Raw genomic sequence first — 23,975 nt, 5'->3', positions numbered from 1 at the left:
TTCCCTTGTATGTACAATGGGAACAATAAAAAATACAGTATAGAGTTGGCCTGAGGAATAAATGAGGCACCATATGGGAAGCATTTAGCAATAGTTCCCAGTGTATAGTAAGTTCTCAAACAACAATTATTTCTATCATCATGTGAAGGGAATTCATAAACTATAGAGTGGTAATCAAATATAAGGCATTTTTATAAGGATCTCTACCCTGTGCAAACTGGCCATCTGTTCACCTTGCACATACAAACTGAAAGGTGTACCTGAAAGCTAAAAAATACATCTAAGGTTCTGAAAACCAGTTAGACATTGAGAAAGGTACATGTAATGATATTCTCAATGTTCATTTTATACCTTATGAAAGAAAATTGCTGGTAATCATCAGCTTATGTATATAGTTAATTATACATAATTTTGCTAAATAGGGAGATTTAAAGTATATTGTGCTGTAGGTTAGCACAACCAATGTGAAGAATAATCTGCAATATGTAGTAAATGTGAGGCTAAGTAAGCCCTATAACCAGTACTTCTATTTCTAGATACGGAGAGAAACTCTCCCAGAGGTGCACAAAGAGATATGGATGATACCATCCAGCAAAGCATTGTTGGTAGCAGCAATACAAATTTTTTTAGAACAAGAAACAACCTACATTTCCATCACTAGGAGGGTGAATAAACAGTGACATGTTCATTCAATGGCATACTATACGGCAGTTATAATGAGTGACCTAGAACCATAAACATCAGTATGGACACATCTGAAACAATGCAGACAAAACAAGTAAGGAGTGGAGGATACTACAACATGATGACATTTATAGGAAGATCTAAAACATGCAAAATCAGAACACATTATGTACACACATGTAGTGTAAGTATGAAAACATGCATGAACACCAAACTCAAATATAACTACCTCTCAGGAGAGAGAGAAAGGGGAACTGGGAGAAGTAACAGAAGGGGTAGGTTCTACTTGCAATATTAATTTCTTTTTAAAATATTAAGCACATATTATGAAATGATAGGAATGGACAAAGCTGGATAGACAGACTTTATTATTTTATTATGTTATGTCATTCAGCACATTTGAATGCCTACTCCATGACATCTGGGACCGTCTTGTTGACTGCTCTCCTCTCAGAACCTAGAGAAGTGCCTGACGCATAGTAGGTGCTCAAAAAGCCGTTATGAATGAACAATTCTCAGAGAGCAAATGAATGAATGATTCTCTCCACAATTCTGTATATTTGAAATCATTCTTTAAAAATAAAAATAATACAATGCTGTAGAAATAAAAATACAAAATGCTTTCTCACAGGAAATAGAAAATATTAAAAAATGGGGAAAATAAAAAATATGCTTTTTCACAGCAAAATTTTGTTAAATCTGTATAAGAGAAAGTTGTAGCCCCATTGGCGTGGCTAAGTGGTTGAGTGTTGGCTTACGAACTAGATCACAGTCCGATTCCCGGTCAGGGCTCATGCCCAGGTTGTGGCTCAATCGCCAGTAGGGAGCATGCTGGAGGCAGCCAATCAATGATTCTCTCTCATGATTGCTATTTCTCTCTCTCCCTTCCTCTCTGAAATCAATAAAAACATATATTAAAAAATAAAATAAAGTTGTAGGGGAAAGGAGACTTTTAGGGAAATTCAATGCGCAAAGCTTCCAAAACAAAAATACAGACTTAACAGTTGGGTAAAAGGGAAGCTGGATGGTTCACTTCTGGAATAACGTATCCTAAAGCGATGACATGGAGCCCCCTGGATTTGTGTTAAGGCAAACACAGGACTCGGTCCTCTGGAGCTGCCCTGCTTTCTAACCAGACCAGGGTACATTTGCTATCAGTGCCTGAAGAAGCTAAACACATCTTCCAGGTCCATGAGCGGGGCAAGGTCTTCTCCACCCCGCCACACGGCACAGCAGGGCGTATCGTTGTTGCGTGCACACCAACGTGTTGAGGCAGTTCCCCCAGCTCAGAAACAACAGGAAGAAAAAGATACAGAGACAAACTGCTTTCCTGTCCCTCATTCAACCCACCAGGAAACGGCACACCACAACCGCATGCACCTGGCCAGGCATGCAGGCAGACCAAGACAGACAAGTTGAAAAGTACCTCGGAAGTCACCTTGCAAGACAGTAACTTAGAGGTGTACTGGCAGAGAGGGAAAAGACCAGGGTTAGTACATGGCAGAGACACTCCCAGAACACGCCACCACCACCACCACCACCACCCCCCCCCCCCCCCCGCTGGGAACCAGCACCACAGGGGGCAGACAGGAGGGCAGTAACACCGGGAGACCATTCCACACCCATGCCAACACTCGCTTCATCTGATATTAGTTTATTTAGAAATCTGTATCTTTTGGAGCAAATAGATACCCTCTTATTTTTTAATAAAAATATCAGATAAGCCATACTGTGTTAATTCAAGATTTGTTGCTTCCATTTTCTGTGCTTTGAATTAACAAGATCTCTCCTCCCCGCATTTGTAACCAGCTGCCCACAGCCAGGTCCCTGGGGGCCATTTTGGATTTGCTAGAATCCAAAGAGCCATTTGTCTTCTTGTAGGCATGTCTGAACTCCAAAGCAGTCTTGTAGCTGGTTGTCCAATGAAAAGGAGACTCTAACTAGAGATAAAGGTGGCTCGAATGCCAGGTTTGTGGAGGCAGTCTCTGACACTGACCTAAGGGTGCCTAGGGAACATGGACAAGTTCCCGCGAGTGGGGTGCTCACATAGGTGAAACTATCCTTGAATTCCTGTAGGAGACTAAGTCACTGCAAGAGACGGAAGCTCAGGGAAAAAAAAAAAGTCCTGGATAGAACGACCAACTTTGGGCAGCCCCCTCCAGAACTGTGACTGTGATCTTGCCTTTACACTGGTCTTTGGCATTGGCAACCACTGAGATCATAGATCTGTGATCGCTGACTGCTTCTTCTAGGTAGCACTCACAAATGACAGTTCTGTAGCGATCAGGCTGCTGGCTAGGAGCGGATGAATGTGGAGTTCTCTTCTTTGCACCTTCCTAGGGTGTGAGTGAGAACCCAAGAGAAAGCTGGGCAGCGCAAAACATCACTGACTGTGGGTGAGCTTTTGTGGGGGGAACTGGAGGCAGATGGGCTTCTTTCAACCACTCAATGGCAGTACGGCCACAAAGGGTGTCCCAAAGGGTGTCCTCGTCTAGAGAAAAATGTGCCAGGAATTCTTAGAGAAGCAGTAACTGCTTGTCCCCAGCTTTGACTTAACCCGGGAGGATCGATGAGGCTGTCTCTCATTCCAGGACACGCAACGATGCCTGAAAGTCCTCGGCACCTATTCTCCGGGCAAGAGAGAGAGAACACAGGGAACACTCACCAAGAGCAGATCCTGTGCTAGGAGTGAGGGAGGGGCTGGATTTAGACTCGGACTAGCATTTCCCTTTAAGAAAGAAAGCAATCCACCAAGTTCAAGGGCATCATTGACTCAACCCATTGTTTCCTGAGGCTCAGGTCAAGCTGTGGGAACAACTGGCCAGAAAAACACTTGCCTGAATGTCCTTCTTTTGCATGTCACCCAGAAACCCTTGAGAACACTGATTCACCAGTCCAGAATGTGCTGTGTGGAGCAGAGATGGCATCAGGCCCGGATAAGGGGACATTTCCACAGAAGGTTTTCAGATAAGAGACACCCACAATAAGAGCAGGACGGCTGCCTTTGGGTGTGTGGTGTGTGCGCTGCACAAAGGCACCAGGGTGGGGGAGGGGATCAGCAGGATTGGAGCTCAGTCCCCCTCCCCCCCCACCACTCACCTACTGTGTGGCTGGGGCAGGCTGCGTCCCCACAGAGGAAAAGGGGTGCCTTTTTAACATTCTCACAAAGGCCCTGCATAGGCTGCCAAACAGCCCAGGGCAACTCTCCTACCCCAAACAGCCAAGAGGCCCATTATTCTGGCTGAAGCCTCCAGTTTGGAGACATTGGTGACCATGCCGTGCACAACAAGGAAGCCAGCCCAGATGGGTACGGACTGTGGGCACCTGCTCTGAGATGGTAACAGGGATGGTAGATGGGGATACGTTTTTGAGAAAAGGGTCTTTTTTCTGGTTCTTTGTCATTGACTTTTTCACCAGCTGCAAAATGAGCAGAACCCCCACCATCGACTCACTGTCACCGACAGTGACTGCCGAGTGATGTTCCATGAGAAAGTCCATGCTTTAATTTCCCACCTTCTGTCCTCTGAGCCCTCACCTTGTTCCCAGCAGGAGAGGGGGCAGCTCAGGACCATGAAAAGCCCACCGAATGCTGTACAGTCATCCCTGAGGTGTCCCCTCCCCCCCCAGGGATTCCAGGCGCCAGAGGCCTCCCCGCCTAACCTGCATGTGAAAAGTCAGGGCCTTGAGCTGGGGACAGGTCTCCAGAGACCAGTGCTGCTCTGGGGCGGGGGGGGGGGGGGGGGGCACCACACCTGTTTTGATGGCGAGGGACAGTTTTCGCAGGTCGGGTGGCAAGTTACTCATGAGCACTGCAGGTGCAGCTCCGGGGGGCTTCTCTGTCTTCTCTCCCTTCTGTCCTTCATGCTCGTTAATGCCCTGGTGTCTAATGTATCACAATGCATACATCCCAGTCTCCCTATTTTGTTGGTAAGTCTGCCTTCTCCTTAGGAAGCACAGCAAATAAATTGTTTTTGTTCAATTCAGAAAGAGTTGAATTGAACAAACCTATGGACAAGCCCATGGTTGGGTCCCGGTCATGTGTGAGGGGCTCCTCAGTGAGTTTTTGGAAGGCATATTGGCAGGTGGACCCACCAATATGGGTGCCGGGGTGACACTGGGCCCAGGTGAGCCATGGGAGGTTCTTAGAGGGTGGGGAATCTAAGAAGCCATCGTTTGCCCAGAGAAGAGCGCGTGCGAATGGAGCCAGAACAGAACTACAGCTTCTAGGGGCAGGGAAGCCAGTTACACAACTCAGGCATCAAGCAACCCATCTGCTCCTATTTATTCTCCTTTTGGGATCAGAGACAATTAACGAAGGGGCCACGGATCAGCCAGGGAAGCAAATGAAGGCTTGTTTGTTCTGGCAGGTGAACTTCAAATATTCCCCAGTGACTGATGCAGGCACAATAGCAAAGATCCCCTGAATTTAAAGGGCTGGAAGTGGGGTCACTGGGGCTCAGATTGCTTTAGAAGCAATCTGAGTCTGCTTTTCCCAATGTGGGTCTCTGAAAGGGGCTGTGGGGGATTGTTTTGTTCTGCTCCTAAGAATTTCCAACAACAAACTTGGTTCTCTTGTCATATCAGTAACAGTGAAAAACACTGGGCCTTGAATCCAAGATCTGGGGATAGTAACAACTTGATCAGTTAGTAGGGTTCCTCCTTGTATGAAATGTTTATTTAGTCGAGAAAAACAGAGACAGGAGGCTGCCACTTCACCGCACAGGTGAAGAGCAACCAGTATATTAAAACCCCGATTCCCAGCAGCTGCCCCAGTGCCCAGGGGAAATCCCACCTGGTTGGCATTCGCCTGGGAGGCTGCCTGAGAGCCAGAGTTGGCACGAAAGAGGCTCCCGCCTCGGCTATGAAAGGGGCTGAGAGCAGGCTCTTCCTTCTGCGTGGGTTTTCCCCTGCAGCGTCTGCACCTCGACACGATAGGCACACACGAGAGACACCTAGGGTGCTACCAGTAAGAAAACACTCGCATGGCGCCCACGCAAAGCGGTTCCATCAGTTCTCCCCCTTCTCCCCCAGAATGTGAGGGGGCCACTCAGCCCACTTCCCTAGCACGGCTGGTGCATGGCTGGAACCCCTGGAGGAAAGAAACAGCCATTTTTCTAGCATGAGGCTGCAAAATGGTCACAGGCTGCAGAAGATACCCCAAGGTAAACTCCATAATTTAAGTGGGGCTGCAAGGGGCCGGCTAACGTGGCCTGGTGGGCAGAGAACGTCCTATGGGCTCAGGAAAATCTGCAGCAGCCCCAGAGGGCCAGGCCCCTCCCCGGTACAATAGGCCTGATGGGGGAGCCGAGTCAGGACCCGGAGGAGTTCCGGGGAGACCCAAGGAGAGAGCCGGGGCGGCGCCAGGTGAGCCAGCTGTCACAGGTGTGCTGGCTTCCTTTACCAACATAGTGTGAAAGCCACACTGAGCATCGAGGCGGAAATCCTTTAACTTAGTCAACGGGCCGTGAAAGGTGACAGGTCAGCCTGGAGTCCTGACTGTGAGCCCCGCAGCTCTCACGTTTAAGGTGCACAAATAATTTATCATCCAAACCGGGGCACTTTTAAGAGTGGAAGGGGATGCTGTTAATAGTGACACCAGGACAACAGGCTTACACCAGGGCTGTCCCAGGTAAACTGGGTGGCATCCTCCACAGACCCAAGCTATTTGTGACCTACGTGTAACCGGGGGGCAGAGGCAGTCCCCTCAATAATTGCTGAGAGACCGAGGCCAGCAGACTCCTAGGAGGCTGGCGGGGACCCCTCAGGCTGATCCCCGGCTCCTGGCTGTGGAACCACAGCCCTCGCGTCTCTTATGGGAGAAAGGAACCACAGAGCAGATGACTTCCTTCATGGTCCATGTGAACATCACAGGCGAGGTTCTCAGGGTTGAGGGGAGCAGGTGGCCGTGTGGTTTTTAACCGTCATTTTAAAGGGCTCTTTTCCTGCTAACTTGAACGCAAGGCTTGGTAACAGCCCCAAACGCACGCAGTGTGAGCCCTGAGTAACATTTCTAGGGACTGCCCAGAGTAGACGCTGAAGGAATAGCACCATCATAGTTCTCTAGAGAAATGAAACCCTACAGAGCCGGCAGCGAGGGCAGAAAGCGGCTCCCTGGTGCCTGGGGTGATTTCAGGGCCCCTCCATCCTTCTTCCCTTCTTGCACCAAACTCCACACACTACCATGGCCAGAGGGCTCCAATTACAGTTGGCAGAAAAAAGGCACGTTCCTTGCCTGCTCAATGTTTTTGAGAAACAAGGCAAAAATCCCAACCCCGCCTCCAGGCCTGTAAAACCACACACTTGAAAATCGGCTTAGGAACCAGTTTACTGGCAGGCAACACCCTACAGGGCACGCTCCGTTCGCCCTCGGGGACGTGGAAGAGGAAAGGAGAAGGAACTTACACTACTATCATCCATTCGCTCGCGCCTTTTAGATTTGTGTGTCTCATAGTCTTCCATGAGGGTCTGCATCAGATTCTTGGGCCGCTGGGATCCGGCAGCCTCTTCGGGGGCTAAGTCAGGCTGCGAGCTGGGGCCTTCAGGTGTGGGGGATGGAGGAGGTCTGACTTTCTCTATTTTCCCTGAAACAATACGAAGAGAACACCCTTTCTAAGCTTGTCTGCTCGTGACTGCTTTCAGAAAGAGGAGAAAACGGGCAAAAAAAAAATCAAGCGCCGACATCGTGGTACCGGAACAATGGTTACGTGCAGGACATTTTATTACAGGGATCAAAGTACGTAAGGAGAATGTCACAACCCATCCAACAAGGACCTCAAGGGACCCAGTGCTAAAAAGTCAGATGTAAGAGGCCCGTTGGGCAGTTTGCAAATATAGGTCAGGCAGACAGACACTGGCTCCAGTTCTGGGGACATGTCATAGATCACAGAATGAGACTGGAGGGGACAGCACCTTTCAGCCTTAGGGACCCACCTCTTATAGACGAAGGAAGCCGAGGTCCTGCAAAGGGAGGGCTGTGCTGAGGTCGCCGGGAGTCAGTGATGGGACCCAGGTCTCCTGGTCCCCTCACCAGGTTCTTTCTTGTCTATCAAAAGCCACCACCTACCATCTGACCTGCCCCAAGCTTCAGGCGTGGAGTCAGCGCTGAAGGACCTTTGAATGAGAACTAGGTGTGTTCTTCCCAGGTTCCCGCAGTCTTAATAGGCCAGCATCGTTCATTTACCTTACCTGCCACGGTCCTAAAGCATTCAGGTTTGAGACACCCCTGCCCAGCCCTCAAACACTGAGGAATGCATGCCAACAAAGACAGCTTAGGCGTCGTAGGAAAGGTGTGCACCAGACTCGGGAAGGGTGAGATGTGGACTCTGGAAATGCCTTACAGGGATTTTCAGATAAGACCAGGTCAAGGGTGGTGGGGTGTGGTGACTCTAGGCACCTTCACCAAGACCTTCTGCTTTCCTCCCGCTTGGGCCATACCCGGCCCTGACTTTGGCCCATCAAGGGGTGGTTTTATCACCACAGAGCCCCAGATGCACCTCTGAGAAGTTCCAATTATGCCCTTTGTGGGAGATGAAGGGTCTATGAAAAAGGAATGTGAAACACACACAAAACACGTGGGACCATTCAAGTCCAAAGTTTGGAAACTGTCAAGGTTAAAGGCCCGTTTGACCCCTTCCAGTCCCAAGCTGGAGTTGACTCATCTTCCTTCCTCTTCTTCCCCAGACTTTCACCTTGGCCAAGGTCTTACAGGTGAAATCTGGGGTCTGTATCGCCATGAGGGCTGCTACAGCCTCTTACTGGGTACAGCTGCTTTTGATGGGGGTTGGAAAGCCCCCTAAAATTCAGGATATCCAGGTTTTTATTTCTGCTCTTCCATGAATTACCTCTTGTTGGCTATCTAATCCTGGGTGGATCATTAAGTTCTCCTAGCTACAAAATGAGAATTTTGGAAGAAGTTGTCTGTGAAGTCCCTTCTAACTCAGTCATTTTGCTATTCTATCAAATATATCTGGCAAGAAGATCGACCCTTATTGCGTAAAGAAAAAGCATGGTCCTCGCATTGGACAACGAGGTGGGAAGTTGTTTTTCATACACAGAACAGGGCACTTTATCTGCAAGAGGCACCTGCACGCTAGTAACTTAGGGAAACTCCTTCTCTTGATCTAAATTACCCAAGACATTTACAAAAAGTCTTTTGATATTAACAGCAAGGTAAAAATACTTCAAATTTATCATGTCTGCTAGCAATGATTTCCATTTTTTATTAGGGAATGCTATAATGGCTCCCTATCGAATACATTAAACATTTATCAAGATTTTACCACACCCGCCTCACCTATCCTTCCTCCCTCCCCCCCTCCCTTCCTTCCTTCCTTCCTTCCTTCCTTCCTTCCTTCCTTCCTTCCAAGATTGAAATATTTTAAATCAATCAGGTAACATTACCTCTGCATACTTAAGATAGGTCTCTATAATTTCAGATTGACTTTTTAAATGAAGGTTTGAGAAACAATTTAGCACAGAGGTGAGCATGCAAGGCCTGGAGCCAGCCTGTGTGGGTCTGAATCCACTGCTTAGCAGCCAAATAACCCTGGGCGAGTCACTTACTGTTTTTCTATCCCAGGTCCCTCATCTGTAAAGTGAGTGTGATAAGAGCAGCCTACCCCAGACGCTTGGGATAAGGACTAAGTTAACATTTAGAACAGCAAGCATCCAATTTGCCCAGTTACTATTTATTTGGAATCTCAAAGAATAATGTCCCTAGAATGAGAAAGAGCAATTTGTGGGTAGTGTGCATAAAATGTTTGCAATTCTTCTAGAACTAGAAATAAACACCAAGCTGCTGAGGTTGGTCGTCATTATTTTCCAATTGACCTCTTAAGTGTCCAAATTACCTCCCCTCAGCCACTCCCCCAGCATTAAACTTCTAGAAAGCACAGTCTATATTCCCTGCCTTCACCCTTTCACACACACCACGGTCAGGCCCCTGCTTCAGGCGCTTTGTTTATATTTCTGTGAAAGCCGTTTTCACATGCTGACTTCTATCCTATCTGGTTGTTGTAGCTTCTCTTCTCAAGCAAGCTGCAAAGTCACCTAAGGATAGGGACCGTCTCAATCATTTATGAACCCCTTAGTTCATCTGGATATAAACTGCATAAGGCAGGACCTGGTCCGTCCCAGTCACTGCTGGATCCCAGCACCCACTGTAGTAGGAGCTCACGTTTGCTGAATGAACCATTAGGACATGATGAAATACACACAGCAGCCACTGATTCAACGCTTGCGGATGGGGGCAGAATTCCCCATGGCGGATCTGAGGAAAGAGTTTAAGTATCTTCACCAAAGCACATGAACTCAAAAACAAGTTTGGTCTACAGAATCACAGGCTCAATGGCTTTGAAGTAATAACCACCACATGCAGATGGCATTTTATTAACAGGCTTCACGTCACTCGATCCTCACAATGACCTTGGGGTGTAGTCAAGGTGGATGCCAGGACGTCTGTGAGCGGTTTAGACCATGGAGGCTCAGATGCTAATGCCAGCCCAAGTTACATTAGCTGTTAGCAATCAGAGTTAGGTCTGGTCTGGAACCCAAATCATGTTGATTATGCCTAAATGACACTGATGGATGTAGGCTGAAAGAGAATTGCAAAGAGGGCAAAGGGTTAGTATAGAGAAGTGGTTAACCATTAAACATTAGAGACATTGCCTGCTTCTGTCTTAGTATTCTAGACTTACGTCTTTGTATTGGTCCCTAGAGCAAGTTTTTACCATTTATAGACACTAGAGGGCGCATGCGTAACAGCAAAGAAAGACTGCTTTAGCAGGTTTAGAGCAGCTGCTTCCACAGAGAAAGTAGTTGAGAGTTTCAAACAGCCAAGCCCACATCAGAGCCTCCGGAGGAGCTGTCATAGGTCCCCAAAGAAAGGAGACACTGCGCCCCATCCCCTTGGCCAGGCTTCTCTGCTGGGCCCTGTGATCTGCAACCCCAACCCCCCCACCCCACCCCCCGCCCCGCCCCATATGGTTCAAACCACGCACTGGAATTCTAACCATGTTAGGAATCACACAGACAGCTACAAAGCTGTAGCGGGACCTGTTCCACACCCACCTTCTTCCTCAGAAGTCTACAGCCAACAGTCCTTGCAATTAGGATGGTGAAAAAACATCTCATGTTCTTCACCCGGTGGGACACCCCAGACACCACCATTGCTTGGGCCTCTGGGATCATTACATGAATTGACTCAAATGGTCTGTGCCTCAGGCCTGGAGAGTCTAGCTCAGCCATGGGCAAACTATGGCCCGGGGGCCTTGAAATGAATAAAACTAAAAAAAAAAAAAAAAAAGACCGTACCCTTTTATGTAATGATGTTTACTTTGAATTTATATTAGTTCACACAAACACTCCATCCATGCTTTTGTTCCGCCCCCCCCCCCCCCCCCCCCGTCCAGTTTAAGAACCCATTGTGGCCCTTGAGTCAAAAAGTTTGCCCACCCCTGGTCTAGCTCATCCCTGTCTATGGTCTCAGGAACCCTAGAAATTTCTTAGCCCTGAGGACATACCCTGTTAGGATCCCCAAATAGTGATGGGTCATCTCCGGTGCTCATTGTCATGCATCTCACCCAGCACCTCCCCAGTACCTCCAGGCTCCATCCCCACTGGCCTCATCAAAACTTGCTCTCATTTTTGTTTGTTCACCTGGCGAATGGCTGAATGGCTGATGACAGCTGAAAGTGAGCTCTATTTTCAATGACAAACATCCTGGCTGAACACTCTACAAAACAGCTCTCCTGAAGGACCCCAGTCATGGCTCCTGGGAAACAACATGAATGGAAAGTGTCGGGGCAGACCAGGTGGTCTTAGCCAAAGGCTGACACCTGATATTGACAGAGCAGGGAGCAGGCACCCGTGAGCTCTATGACAAGAGGAACCAGCTGAACAAAGATAGCTAGGCTGGGATTCTGAGTGGAGGGTAGAAAACAGTTTTGAGTTAATTTTATAAACATGATTTTGCTCAAACTATTGCATCTAGAGTACTTTTAGACTTAAGCTTTTCAAGGTGTTTGAGGGTAAGCAGCTCCACTTGGCTGGGATGATTCCAGAGTCGTGTCTCCAAAACTATGTCCAAAGCTAAGTTCTGTAAGGTAGTACTCAATGCTGCAAACAGAGCCACTGGCCACAGAGGCCTGGGGCACAGCACGGGTTAAAGAAAGCTTTAAAAAACGAGAGAGAGAGGTTTCTTTACCAGAGGACTTCACCGAGGGTTTGGTGCTAATATGTTTGGGAATCTCCGATTCAAGGATGGGTGTATGGCATTTCTCACATTTATTTAACCAGAGAACCTCACTTCATAGAATCCCTATTACAACCTAAGGAAACGTCTGTGGAATATCTTTTTCTAGTTTATACCACTTAACCAGCTCCCAAGGAGCTGGTTCAGCAAATCAGTATGGGCCTAAAACTTTCACCATTGCATTTTTCAGTAATTACATATGTGGAAACAACCAGGATATCTGACTACAGGAGAATGGTTAAAGTGATATGGCTCACTTTTATGATGGAATATATAGTTAGCCATTACAAATCATGTTTTAGTCAGATTTAAAAAAAAAAGTTAGGGTCATGGGACACTATCCAAAATATATAAAAAGAAAAACAAAACAAAACACCAGGTTACAAAATCAGATATAATGCAGTTGTTTTAAAAGTGCAGGCTCCAGCCAAAACCGGTTTGGCTCAGTGGATAGAGCGTCGGCCTGCGGACTGAAAGGTCCCAGGTTCGATTCCGGTCAAGGGCATGTACCTGGGTTGCGGGCACATCCCCAGTGAAAGATGTGCAGGAGGTGGCTGATCGATGTTTCTCTCTCATCGATATTTCTAACTCTCTATCTCTCTCCCTTCCTCTCTGTAAAAAATCAATAAAATATATTAAAAAAAAAAAAGTGCAGGTCCAGACCTGGACTCCCTGGGTTCAAAACCCTGGTTTACCTCTTATTACTGTGAGAAAGAAAGCAAGAGAGTATGCATGGCTCATGGTACAAACCCCATCAGCATGAGGCGAACAAGAGTAGGTAAGATAATGGCTTTCACAAAGATGCCTAAACCCTAAACCCCCAAATCTATGAATACGTTGCCTTATGTGGCAAAAGGACTTGAATTCATGTGGCCTCTAGAACTGGAAGGAAATAAACTCTCCCCGAGCCTCTAGAAGGAACACAGTCCTGCTAACACTTTGAATTTAGCCCAGAAAGACACTATCTTAGTCTGCTTGAGCTGCCCTAACAAAACACCATGGACCAGGTGGCTTAAGCAACAAGAAACATTTTTTCTCATGGTTCTGGGGCCTGGAAGTCTGAGATCAGGAGGCCAGCATGGTTGGGCTCTGGTGAGGACTGTCCTGTCCTGCAGATGGCCTCACGCTGGCGGAGAAAGTGATTGCGCTCTCTGGCAGCTTTACTTATAAGGGCACTAATCCCATTATGAGGACCCCACCCTCATCTCATTGAACACTAATTGCCTCCTGAAAGCATCCATCTCCAGATCCCACCCACATTGGCAATTAAGGCTTCAACATATGAATTTTTTTTTTGGGGGGGGGGGGAGGGGAGCGCAGGGGGACAAAGTTCAGTCCATAAAGGACACATCATAGACTTCCAATCTCTATCTAGAACTATAAGATAATACATATGCGTTGTCTTAAGCTGCTGTATTTGTGGTAATTTGTCACAGCAGCAATAGGAAATGAATGTAAATGTGCACAGAAAAAAAAAAAAACCAAGGCAGGCAATGGGTTAGCATTGAGAGTCACTTTGACTTTAGCATTATTCTCTAATTTTTTTCCCTCCAATAAGCATGAATTAATTTTAAAATATAGTCATGCTCAGAAAAGTCGAGAGAGCGGCTCGCTTTAAACAGACAGGTCCACAAGCCCCCCCATGTCGCCAGGCAGCACGCACGCACCAGGAGGGCTGCTGAGCGGACACTCCGCGGGCCTCAGAGAAGCATGGCCGGCACAGGGCCCTCGGGCTGAGCACGGAGAGGCAGGCCCAGGAGCAGAGAATTCCACTCCAAATCAGTAAGTGTTGTCTCTCACGGGTGGAAGAGAACACTAGCAAATGTGAATTTGCGTTTCCTGTTTATTTATTATGAACAGTTAAAGCACTTCTGGGCCTGAGAAAGCAAGCCATGCCTTGGCTGCAGTTCTGGACTTCCCAAGCATGACGGATTTCCCTGGGGCATCCGCCACAGGCCGTGCTGGCGAGGCGGGGAGAAAAATCCGCGGTCCTCCCACCCAAGGGAACCTGAGCGAGGGCTGCATGTCCTCAGAACACAGCTGTTGCCACTCCTGTCGGCCCAGACACGCCTCCTGTAGGCACAGGACTCCATTCGAAAGAGCCAAGAATGTGGGTTCCAAAAGTCAAGAAAATTAATTTGGTCAAACATGAGGATTTTGGTGATTATTATATTCCATGGTGTCTTGAGATCTTAATTCAAAGAGCCTTTGTTTCTACACTTTTTCAAAAGCAAAGAAAAAGGCAGCACCCACTCATTTAGGGAATGCTATTTAAAAAACAAACTGACGCGAACAAAGACGCCCACCAGATGACAGGCCTGGGCCCAGGCCGCCTTCCATGATGACCTTTCCTTACCCAGCCCTGGGGCGAGGTGACAAACATCAAAAATGGCCCACAGGTCATTGAAATGAGCTCAGAGAGAAATGAGATCAGACTTGCATTTGCAGTTTCATTTCCTCTCACAGGGAAGATCCTGCTGTCAGACCCCGAGTGTGGGTGTGTGTGTGGGTGTGGGTGTGGGTGTGCGTGTGTGTGTGCGTGGCTTGTGCAGCGGCAGCTGTGACCCCCCTGCTCCGAGAGCTGGTCCCTGTCTTTCATCCACTGAAGGCCCCGCGGTGGGAGAACGCGGTGAGGTGACCGGAATCTTCACATTAGAAGCCGAGCTCAGAAATGAGAAATACCCAGCCTGGAGAAACACCCCAATAGCATTACTTAAAGGTCAGCGGGGTGTCGATGAGCTGTTGATACTGGGTCCTTTATGAACAAAACTAGAAGATGCAAACACTAGAAGGAAAGAACTCTGCTTCCCCCCCCGGGGGAAGCCCAACACAGAAAACATTTAATTGAACCAGAAAGCATAAAAAGTGGCCGGGCCAGCTGGTGTGGCTCAGTGCTTGAGGGTCGACTGATGAACCAGGAGGTCATGGTTCGATTCCCAAGTCAGGGCACAAGCCTGGATTTCAGGCTCAATCGCCAATAAGGGGGCATGCAGGTGGCAGCTGATCAATGATTCTCTCTATCATTGATGCTTCTATCCTATCTCTCTCTCCTTCTCCCTATAGTCTCTGAAATCAGAGAATGAAAATCGTGGTAAATAGTAATTCCCTTTCCAAGATCTTTTGTTAAACACATCTCTACCAACAGGGTGGGCTGGCTGTGTGAGGATTACTCCCCATAAAAGAAAAAAACAAAAGGGGAATGTTTTTATGGTAACCCTTGTCATTTTATTGTCACCCAATGCACTCAACGGTGGACTTCGTTGTTTTTTTGAAATCATAGTTGGCTATTGAAAACTAATTCCTGAACTTAGATTTTGTAAGAGGAACTTTAATTCTAAGTAACAGTGGAAAAAATCCCATCTAGAAAGCAATGTTATAATGCATATCCTGCCATTAATTTCTCCTGCAGTGGCAGGAGAGTGACTCAGAAGCAATCGTGCTAAGGTGGTCTACGCCTTTTCTTAAAACAGATAGGTAACTAACAACCACCACCACCACAGTAACTCTGGGAGCCTTTTGTGTGCCAGGCACTGTCCAAACCGATTGATGCGGCTGGTGCTATTTTATTCGCATTTTACCGGTGAGGACACTGAAGTTTAGAAGCAGTGGAGTCAGGATTTGAGCTTTGGATATAATCCCAGACAGTGGCTGACACATTTAGGTCCATAATTTTCTTGACCAGCTTTTTCACGTAAAGTGTGAGTTTATATCTGAGTAATGGAGGATAGCTCTCACGTCAGATGCACCCACGTTTTGGGAAACGTCTGATGCTTTCCTTCAAGCTCATGAGAAATACCTTACACGAAATATAAATGTATTCTTTGGGGATCTAATGGTCTGTCCTTCACATTCTCCACTCCACCCCTTATGCAGCAGCTTATTCACAAGATCAAACGGTTCTGAAATGCCAGGCTCCGTAGGGAACACAGCCATCACCACGGCTGTGAGAGGCACACTCATATCCTCCCTGAACTCCAGCAGTCATAGGGACATCCTGTTCCCCAGCCTGGCTTTGATTAGTTCACATTTCTTACCAGGCGTAAAGCAGGGATGTTGCAAGAATTCGGTCCTTTGATTCATCCTTTTCTTTCTCAGTTCAAGACTGCATCTCTCTTTGCATGTGGTTAAGTCTGACTTTTCAGAAGCCAATCTCCTAACTTGGTACGTGGGGTAAAAGGCAAGCCACAAGGACACCATGGGGTGTCCCCAGCAAGGGATAAGCCCCCCTGGGAGCCAACCCAGACCCCTGGATGTATCAGAAGACCCAGCACAATGAGCAGTGACAACAGGACCCGCTCACAGAAGGGAATTATACTGGTGAGAAATGTGCGTTTTCCAAAGTTCTATTTCCCAGAAGCCACCAGCACAGTCTTGTCACGGAAGAAAGGATGGGGGCCTTCTTGGGAGGGAGGCTGCAGCTTCAACCATGGCAGTTGCCCTTTTCAAACCACTGAATGGAACGTCCAAAAATAACTGAATTCTGTAATCTGAGAAGTCCTGATTCATTAATTTCATTTCATTCATTCACCCCCTGCTTCACTCTAGCTTTTTCTTACCCATTTCTTCCCAAATAGCATTAAAAAAAAAAAAAAGAACATATTTTGGGGGCTCAGAGAAATAAAATTCAGGGAGGTTCTGGTCCAAGCAGAAGGATCAATCTCAAAGAGCCAAAGACCACCATTGAACTAACTCAAGTGACCTTGGCCCACTCTCAACACAGTGGGTTAATGGAGTAAACACCTATTCCTGCTCGTCCTCAAATTAAGAAAGTGATTCCTTGCTTGAGTACCCAGTGCTTGCACAGATTTCAGGGAAGGAGCCTGCGAGGAGTGGATGGCTGAGCTTCCCTCTGGGGAAGGAACTTTCAGAAAGAACTCGGAACAACCAGGCCAGACGCTGGGCTGCCGTGGGCTGTGCTAGCCCCTCCCCCATCACTCAGATCTTTGGGCAGCACCAGAAATTTGGCCTATTGTAATTTGGAGCATTGGGATTTAGTTCTAAAAAACCAAACAAAAAAACAAAGGAACCATTCTGGGTCACTGGGATACCACAGTCCCATGACCTCTTGAAGCAAACTCACCCACTCTGGCCACTGTGAGCAGAGGATTCCAGAGCCACAGCAGAAGGACCGAGGAAATGCAGGGCCAGGCCTAAGCACCGGGAGAGGGCAGAAGGAAACAGCTCAATCACTGCAGGTGGAGAGGAGAGCTGTTACTACACAACTCATGGGCCTCAAGGGCATGGGGCGGGTCCAGCAGAGGGCAAGAAAGGGTGTAGACAAAATACAGACTCGGGAGTTAAATGAACCTGGGTTTGAACCTGGCTCTGCCACTTCCTAACTGGGTGACCTCGATCAAGTTACTTAGTCTCTCTGGGCTCTATATTAATTCTTAGAAAAGGAAATACTATTACAGGTCCACGATCCCTCATGCACAATTCCAAACTCCTGGAAAAGCTCTGAAAACCAAGTTTTGTCATAATTTATTTGGCAGCAAAACCTGACATGAAGCAGCATGAGGTTCTTCTTAGCCTTTATTTTTCCCCACTTAATATAACCAACTCTTTTTAAGATTTATGGCAGAAATCGGATTTCATGAGGCGTGCTGCCCCACACCCCACCTCGGTGTGTTACATAACAGTATATGCACTGCATTGCTTTTCTAAATAACAGAATATACATTTTTATGGATTTTCTAAAATAAAATAAGAAATCTGAATATATCTGGCTTCAAGGGTTTGGATAATTTGTGTTAAATCTCAGAGGCCTGTTGTGGGATTAAACAGAAAATCTGTGTGAAATAACTAGCATAGGTCACAGCTTTAAGGTCTTGGTAAGTCATAGCCATGATTAGGCTGTGTCACCAGAGAATGTCCAGGAAATACAGCAGCAGACATACCCCTCACTGGGATATTACACATGGAACGAGTCACCAAGCTCTGCTTCGTGAATATTGTGCTGACATCAACTTTTTTTTTTTTCTTTCTAGGGCTTTTCCTTTGATATTTGAAGATAACAAAGGGGAAAGAAAAGAGACCCAGCCAATAATCTTTATAATAGTGTAACAATCATCACATGTGCATTGTGATTCAAACTGATAACAGAAGTTCAAACTGCTTGGAAATTTTATTTTTATAATATGTATATCACTATCACATCTTTCCACATATTAAAAAAGATGGCCGCTCTAAGTTATGGGACTCAATACCACACCTTCTCCTTTACCACGCTCCATAATGCCCCCCTTATCTGGCAACTTCTCTGACTTGGTAGATCAAATTAACATCTGGCAGGAAAACAGAAACTATTTCAAAAACTAAACTTAAAAAAAAAAAAAAAAAAAGCAAACCAGAAAAAACACCCCCCTAAACTATTCACCTAGGTATCTGGGTTTCTCTGTCAGGCCTAGAAGTTGGAAGTGAAACCAGGAAACCTAATAATAGTGAGAACTGCCTGCTGACACCCTAAATTTGAAAAGACGTTTGAAAAGGTCTACACTGTTAATTTCAATACAATGTTTGGGTTGTCCTCCCAGACTCCCTCCTCAAGGGAGTCTTCCAGCAGCGAGTGGGTTACATCTTCAAATCAGGCTTGCACACCTGCCGGAGCATTTCCTTTACGCTCTACTTCTAAGTACCATGCGCAGGAGGTGCACGTGTGTTCCTTCTTGGGAGCATGGCCTCTCACCTAACACGTCATTCGTCGAGTTGGTGGCATGACTTAAGAAGTGCTCACTCAGAGGAAGAGCTCAATAGAAGCCGGGGGAATGAACCCACTAAAAAGCAGGAAGACCTCGAGTCCATCAGTTCATGCATGAAGGCAGGACAGCTTGGAGCTGTGTGGAGATAATTACCCGTCTGAAAGTCCTCCTTGGCTTCCGACCGGCCAAGGGATAAAGTATAACATTTAAAACCTAAATGTTGTCTGGCTCCAATCAATTTTGCTTTGTTTTAGATTTCTTCCTCCAACCCACCCAGACCTTCTAGAAACACCTCAAATGTGCCGTGTTCTCTATTCCTTTGGGGCCTCGATAGGTGCTTTTCCTACAGAAATTGTTCCTGGAATAATTTCCTGCACTCCCTGAACCTGAGTTCTCCCTCAGCTCAAAGTGGAGAAGTTTCCCAAGAAAGGAAGACTTCCCTTCTCCCCACTGAGGTGGTCTTCTGTGTTGTGTGCTCCCAAGGGTCTCCGTGCTTCTCTGCCATGAAATTTCCACCCCTGTTTGGGGTTGTTTTTCTTCCTGAACTCTAAGTTCCCCAAAGGCAGGAACTGCCTTGTTCACCTCTGTATGAACAAATGTAACACAAACCCTATTTATGCAGAACTTCTTCCTTCCTTTAAACAGCACATCAGAACCAGTAAGATAAAACTTCCAGATGTTTGTTCTAATAATTGTTCTTTGGAAATGACTATATCCTTTTAAAAATAGACACCTTATCATCCTCCATCTTTGAAAGAGGGAAACTAAGAGCAAAAACATAGATTTCTCCCAAATCGTTCAGAATAAAAAAGACATTTAAACTTGGGAACTTTTCTTTAGGTTGAAAATTATTAACAAAAAGAGTTCCCTTGCATCACTGTAGATTTGATAGAAGCCAAGTGTCAAGATAGGATTAAGAGTTGGAAGGACTGTTAGAAGAGGTCAATGCAGGATAAAAGCAGACATATGTAATACTTTCAACAACAAAGATTTAAAATACACATTAGGGTAATACTTCTAAATTATTTCTGGTGAAGAAACAGTTTTCTCCTCCCCAGTCTATTTCGGGCCAATACTTTTTAAAACTACAAAGTCCCACACTTGGATTTGAGGACAATATCAAATTGCTCCAAGAGTTTCCAGAACTTACTCTCACTGTCTGTATTTCCGTCAGCACAGTCCCATAACAAACACCTCACAGACTAGCTGAGGCCACACTGCCTGCAGCATCTCTCCATGATAGGATGTGTGGGTCTCCAATTGTCATCATATCCAAATGGGAAATAAAAGCTACTGGTCTACATTGTTACTCATAATGGTAGCAATAACAATTACCATATCATTAGCATCGAATGTCTACACAAAGTATTCAAGAAAGGGACTGCCCAGGCAATGAGAGGGGATGAAAGGCCTGCCTTTTTATTTAGCAACTCAGCTTCTCTAAATGGATCATAGAACTTGAATAGATGAGACCACCCCTAATTCCAAAGTAATTGCTTTGTGAGGATGAAAAGCAAAGCCAATCATATAGAAGACGGACAAAAGCATCTTCTCTGGCTCACTCTGCAACACCAAGTCACGACTGTCATTGTTGGAAAGGGACCTCGCATCAGAAGGGGTTAGTAGAGCACAGCCCCCAAATCAGATGGGTTGATTTAACTACAGACACTAAGGGTCAAGCTGTTGACTCCAACGGTCCACATGGGTCCCACACAGTCACACTCCCATTGCCAAGAAGCAGCCCCTTCAAATAAAAGAGAACAATCCTCTGCACTAAACCGAGACCAGAGCAGAATAATGAGACAGACCTACTGCGTTCCACTCCTCTGGGGAATGGCTCACACCATCCAGGCTCAGGATTCCTCCAGAGGACGCTCTGACACTCCCGTAGCATGAACCAAATGCTGAAGTCCCCGTGCTTGTGTAGCCTGGACACTTATTCCAGCCACGCACAGAGGAGAATCCACATAGATACCTGAAAGCTGAAATCAACCAGTAACACCTGCCTCTGTGTGCGGCGCTTCACTTACCTGGGGCGGTTTTGTAGTACGATGTTCGGGAGGGCAGCGACAAGGCGTTCTTTGCCCTGGAACTCTGGGTGCTCTGCAAGACTTGTCTCTGCCTCTTCAGCTCCTCTTCCCTCTCCTGGGCTGCTCGGATCTCTTCTTCGATCATGGACAAAGTCCGCTGCTTCCTTGACCTCAGCTTGAAGGGCCCCACCATCACATCAGACTCTTGAGTGGCCAGGAGCGAGGCTGTGCTTCTTAGCTCTGCGGCCTCCGAGTACTTGCTGAAATAGCTCCCTTCTGGTCTGGTCTCCTCCATGTTTATCGGGCCACTGGGCTGCACCGCGGGCGGTGGGGAGGCGGGTCCCCGTTCCCTGAGCACCCTGTCTTCGGCAGGCAGGATCTTTGGTAATACATCCCTTTTCTCTTGAACAGGAGAGGACACCTGAGGTGGTTCAAACATGCTTTGAGGCTTCTCGGAGCGAGGAGCCCCAGTCCCGGCTTCCTCTAGAGTTGCTTTGGGTCTCTGTTGTTCTGCTCCACCTTTGCTGGTTCCAGACCCAGCTCTATCCACTTGCTCGGCTATGGCTTGTTGAATGGCATTTTGAACCAGGAGACCAGCCTGGTATTCCAAGGGGTCATCAACCGACGGAGAGTCTCCCAGCGTGGACGAAGGGGAGTAGAAACCATGATCACTAAAGGACTTGGAGACGCCTTCTCCTCGGCCTTCTGAGGGGTTGTCAGTTTGGGGAGTCTGGGGCAGAGAAAAATCAGCCAGTGAATTTTCCTGGAGGGCGTTGGCTGTTTCATTGGAGGCCCCGCTGTCACTGATGTTGTCCATGCTGAAATCATTGGACAGGGTCTCCAGGACAGTGGTGTCCTGGGACCTCACTGACAACTCATCCAAACCAGAGTCAAGCTCCTCCTGGGTCAGAGAGACATTGACAGACCTGGAAAACTGATCCAAAATCCCAGGGTCGTCGTCCTTGACCACGGTGAGGACGGCCCTGGCACTTGTGAACTCTCCGTCCTCTGCCCACAGTTTGGACAGGGGCCCGCGTTTGGAGGGCTCACTGTAGGGCCCTTCCTTCCCCTGAGGAGCTGCGCTGCCCTGGCCTCCTCCCGGAGGCTGGCTCTCCAGGGCACAGGGGGCTTTCTGCCCCTTGGCCGCCGATGTGCCACCATCTTCTGCAGGACCCCCAAGGGAAGCTGGTCTCGAGATGGTCAGTGGCTTGTCTGAGTTGATTGAACCCAGAGGCCTATAGAAGGGCTTGATGGAGAAGAGCCTGGGGTTACTCTGGCCCTTGGCCAATGGTTGCCTGGAATTCTCCATGAGCTGGAACTGTTTGCGAGCAGCAGAGAAATCGATCTGCTCTGTGACGATGTCCTCCTTCGTCTTTGCGGTCATGCCGGAAGGTTCCCGAGCGGAGGCGGGGGCTGTGCAGAGCTGCGGCGGGGGCTGCTGCTGCAGCAGCAACTGCTCCTGCTGCGCCCTGCGCTCCTTGCGCTCCTTGTACTTTTTGTGCGACTCCAGATGTTCCTCGTCCAGCTGCTCCTCGATGGATTTTTCCTGGGGCGGATTCCACCATTTGGCCGCGATGCCAGGATTCTTCTTCATGGCCTGACTCCGGATGAGTTCTCGCCTTTCCTTCTCCAGCTCCAGGATCTCTTCCGTAGGCCTCACTTTTCGGACACAGTACTGTTCTTTCTCGTCGTCCTCAAAGAGCTTGGAGGGCTTCTTGTCCTCGTGGAAGGCACGCAGCTCAAACTTGGCTTCCTTCTTCAGCGTGGTGAGCGTGAACTCCCCGTCTCGGGACGAGCACCACGAGCTGGTGGAGGAGCTGGGGCTCACGGGTGCCTGCAGGCTGTCCCCCAGCAGATCTCTGGGCTGGTCAGGGGAGTGGCCGTTGGCTCTGTCACCCTCCGCCATGGTGTCAGAGTTGCTTTTACTGAGCTCAATGTGAGGAGGCACCTGCCTGCCGGCTGCTCTCTCAGTGGGTTCTGGCTGGACGGCGGTGTGGGCAGGTGGGCTCGGGCTGCCCACCAGGATGGCTGCGCCAGGCTCCGGGGAGGATGTGCCGTTGTAAGTGCCGTCCGCAGATGAATCGCAGCAGTTGGCCTCCAGCACCTCGTCTAGATATCGGATCTCACTGGCCACATCATTATCCAGAGATTCGTGGTGATCAGCGAGGAGGCCATTGTGGGGGGGCGAGTAGAAAGGGGAGGGGTGGTCCATGGAATGTGGAGCAGAGGTGATTCCAGGAACACTTTTACATTCTGCAACAGAGACCTCAATTTCCATGTTTTTGTGATTTGAGGGAAGAGGGCTGATCACAGCATCCAGGGGGTTGGCACTACAGTTGTCCCTCTCGTGGTTTAGCCAGATATCATCCTCGGAGAGCTGGGGAGGCTTCTGGAATAAAGAGGAAATGAAAAACAGGGTTAGACACCACATCTCTTATGGATGTGACTGAGAAATTAACTAGTAACTAATAGGAAGGGACACTGAAGCAACAATGACAAGTCCTTTTGAATGGAGACTTCCCTTCCAACAAGGCTCCACATGCTCATGTTGTGGTGGTGACAGTACCTACCCCTGTCCATTTCACAGATTCCCTTTTGTTTACCAGGTGTCCAGAGAATGTTCAATCTATGCTAGGCCCATTTTTGTTTTTTAATTTAAAAGTAAATTAGGGCCTGGCCAGCGTGGTTGAGTGTCAACCCATGAGCCAAGAGGTCCCCAGTTCAATTCCTGCTCAGGGCACATGCCCAGGTTGTGGGCTCCATCCCCAGTGTGCAGGGTGCAAGAGGCGGCCGATCGATGTCTCTCTCTCATCGATGTTTCTACCTCTCTAGCCCTCTCCCTTCCTCTCTCTCTCTAAAATCAATAAGAACTTACTTTAAAAATAAAAACTTAAATAAATTTAAGTTTAAAAAAAGTAAATTAGGACTCAGATCATTTGAAGACACACTCAAATATCTTCTAAAGTACAAGACATTATATAGCAATTGTACCAGTCTTGCAAAACAGTCACAGCAAATTACTGCACAAATGTAACAGCAGTATTTGTGTGTCCCCAACTGTAAAAAGAAAGTCCTCCTACACGAACAAACCTTGAAAACATATGATTCTCTGCCAAATGCAATACCATCATTCTAGTCGGGCGAAGTAAAAACCTTGCCCACATTGCTCTCCTGTAGACAGCAGTGCCTGAGCCCTCCTCCACCACATTTCCCAAGAACACTTGTTTGACTCCTCACATCAGCCTCTTTGTCCTGGACACGCCACAGTTCAGTGTTTGACAGAGGAAAATTACAACAGTTCTTTCCAAGGCA

General features: G+C 47.6%; 1 protein-coding gene across 5 annotated transcripts in view; it reads right to left on the bottom strand.

The window, feature by feature from the left end:
* LOC308528009 (PALM2-AKAP2 fusion protein) overlaps window positions 1–22,956 on the bottom strand; it is a gene marked incomplete at its 5' end in the record, with an annotated part of 68,543 nt that extends 45,587 nt beyond the window's left edge. For 2 of the 5 annotated variants that reach the window (XR_013996664.1, XM_081103464.1), the window contains one exon: window positions 20,664–22,941. Coding sequence is in view for 4 of the 5 variants with exons in the window: in XM_081103464.1 (XP_080959590.1) it covers window positions 20,664–22,941 (2,278 nt within the window). Of the gene's footprint in view, window positions 1–2,110; window positions 2,150–7,086; window positions 7,266–9,358; window positions 10,277–20,663 lie in introns of those variants that run through there. The other 3 variants (XM_081103465.1, XM_081103466.1, XM_081103463.1) reach the window with 3 other exon arrangements.
* Window positions 22,957–23,975: the final 1,019 nt, after the last annotated feature.

The sequence above is a fragment of the Myotis nattereri genome (assembly GCF_964212035.1).
Source record: "Myotis nattereri genome assembly, chromosome: 12".
NCBI lineage: Eukaryota > Metazoa > Chordata > Mammalia > Chiroptera > Vespertilionidae > Myotis > Myotis nattereri.
Note: the sequence above shows the minus strand (reverse complement) of the source record. Positions and strands in the feature narration are given on the sequence as shown.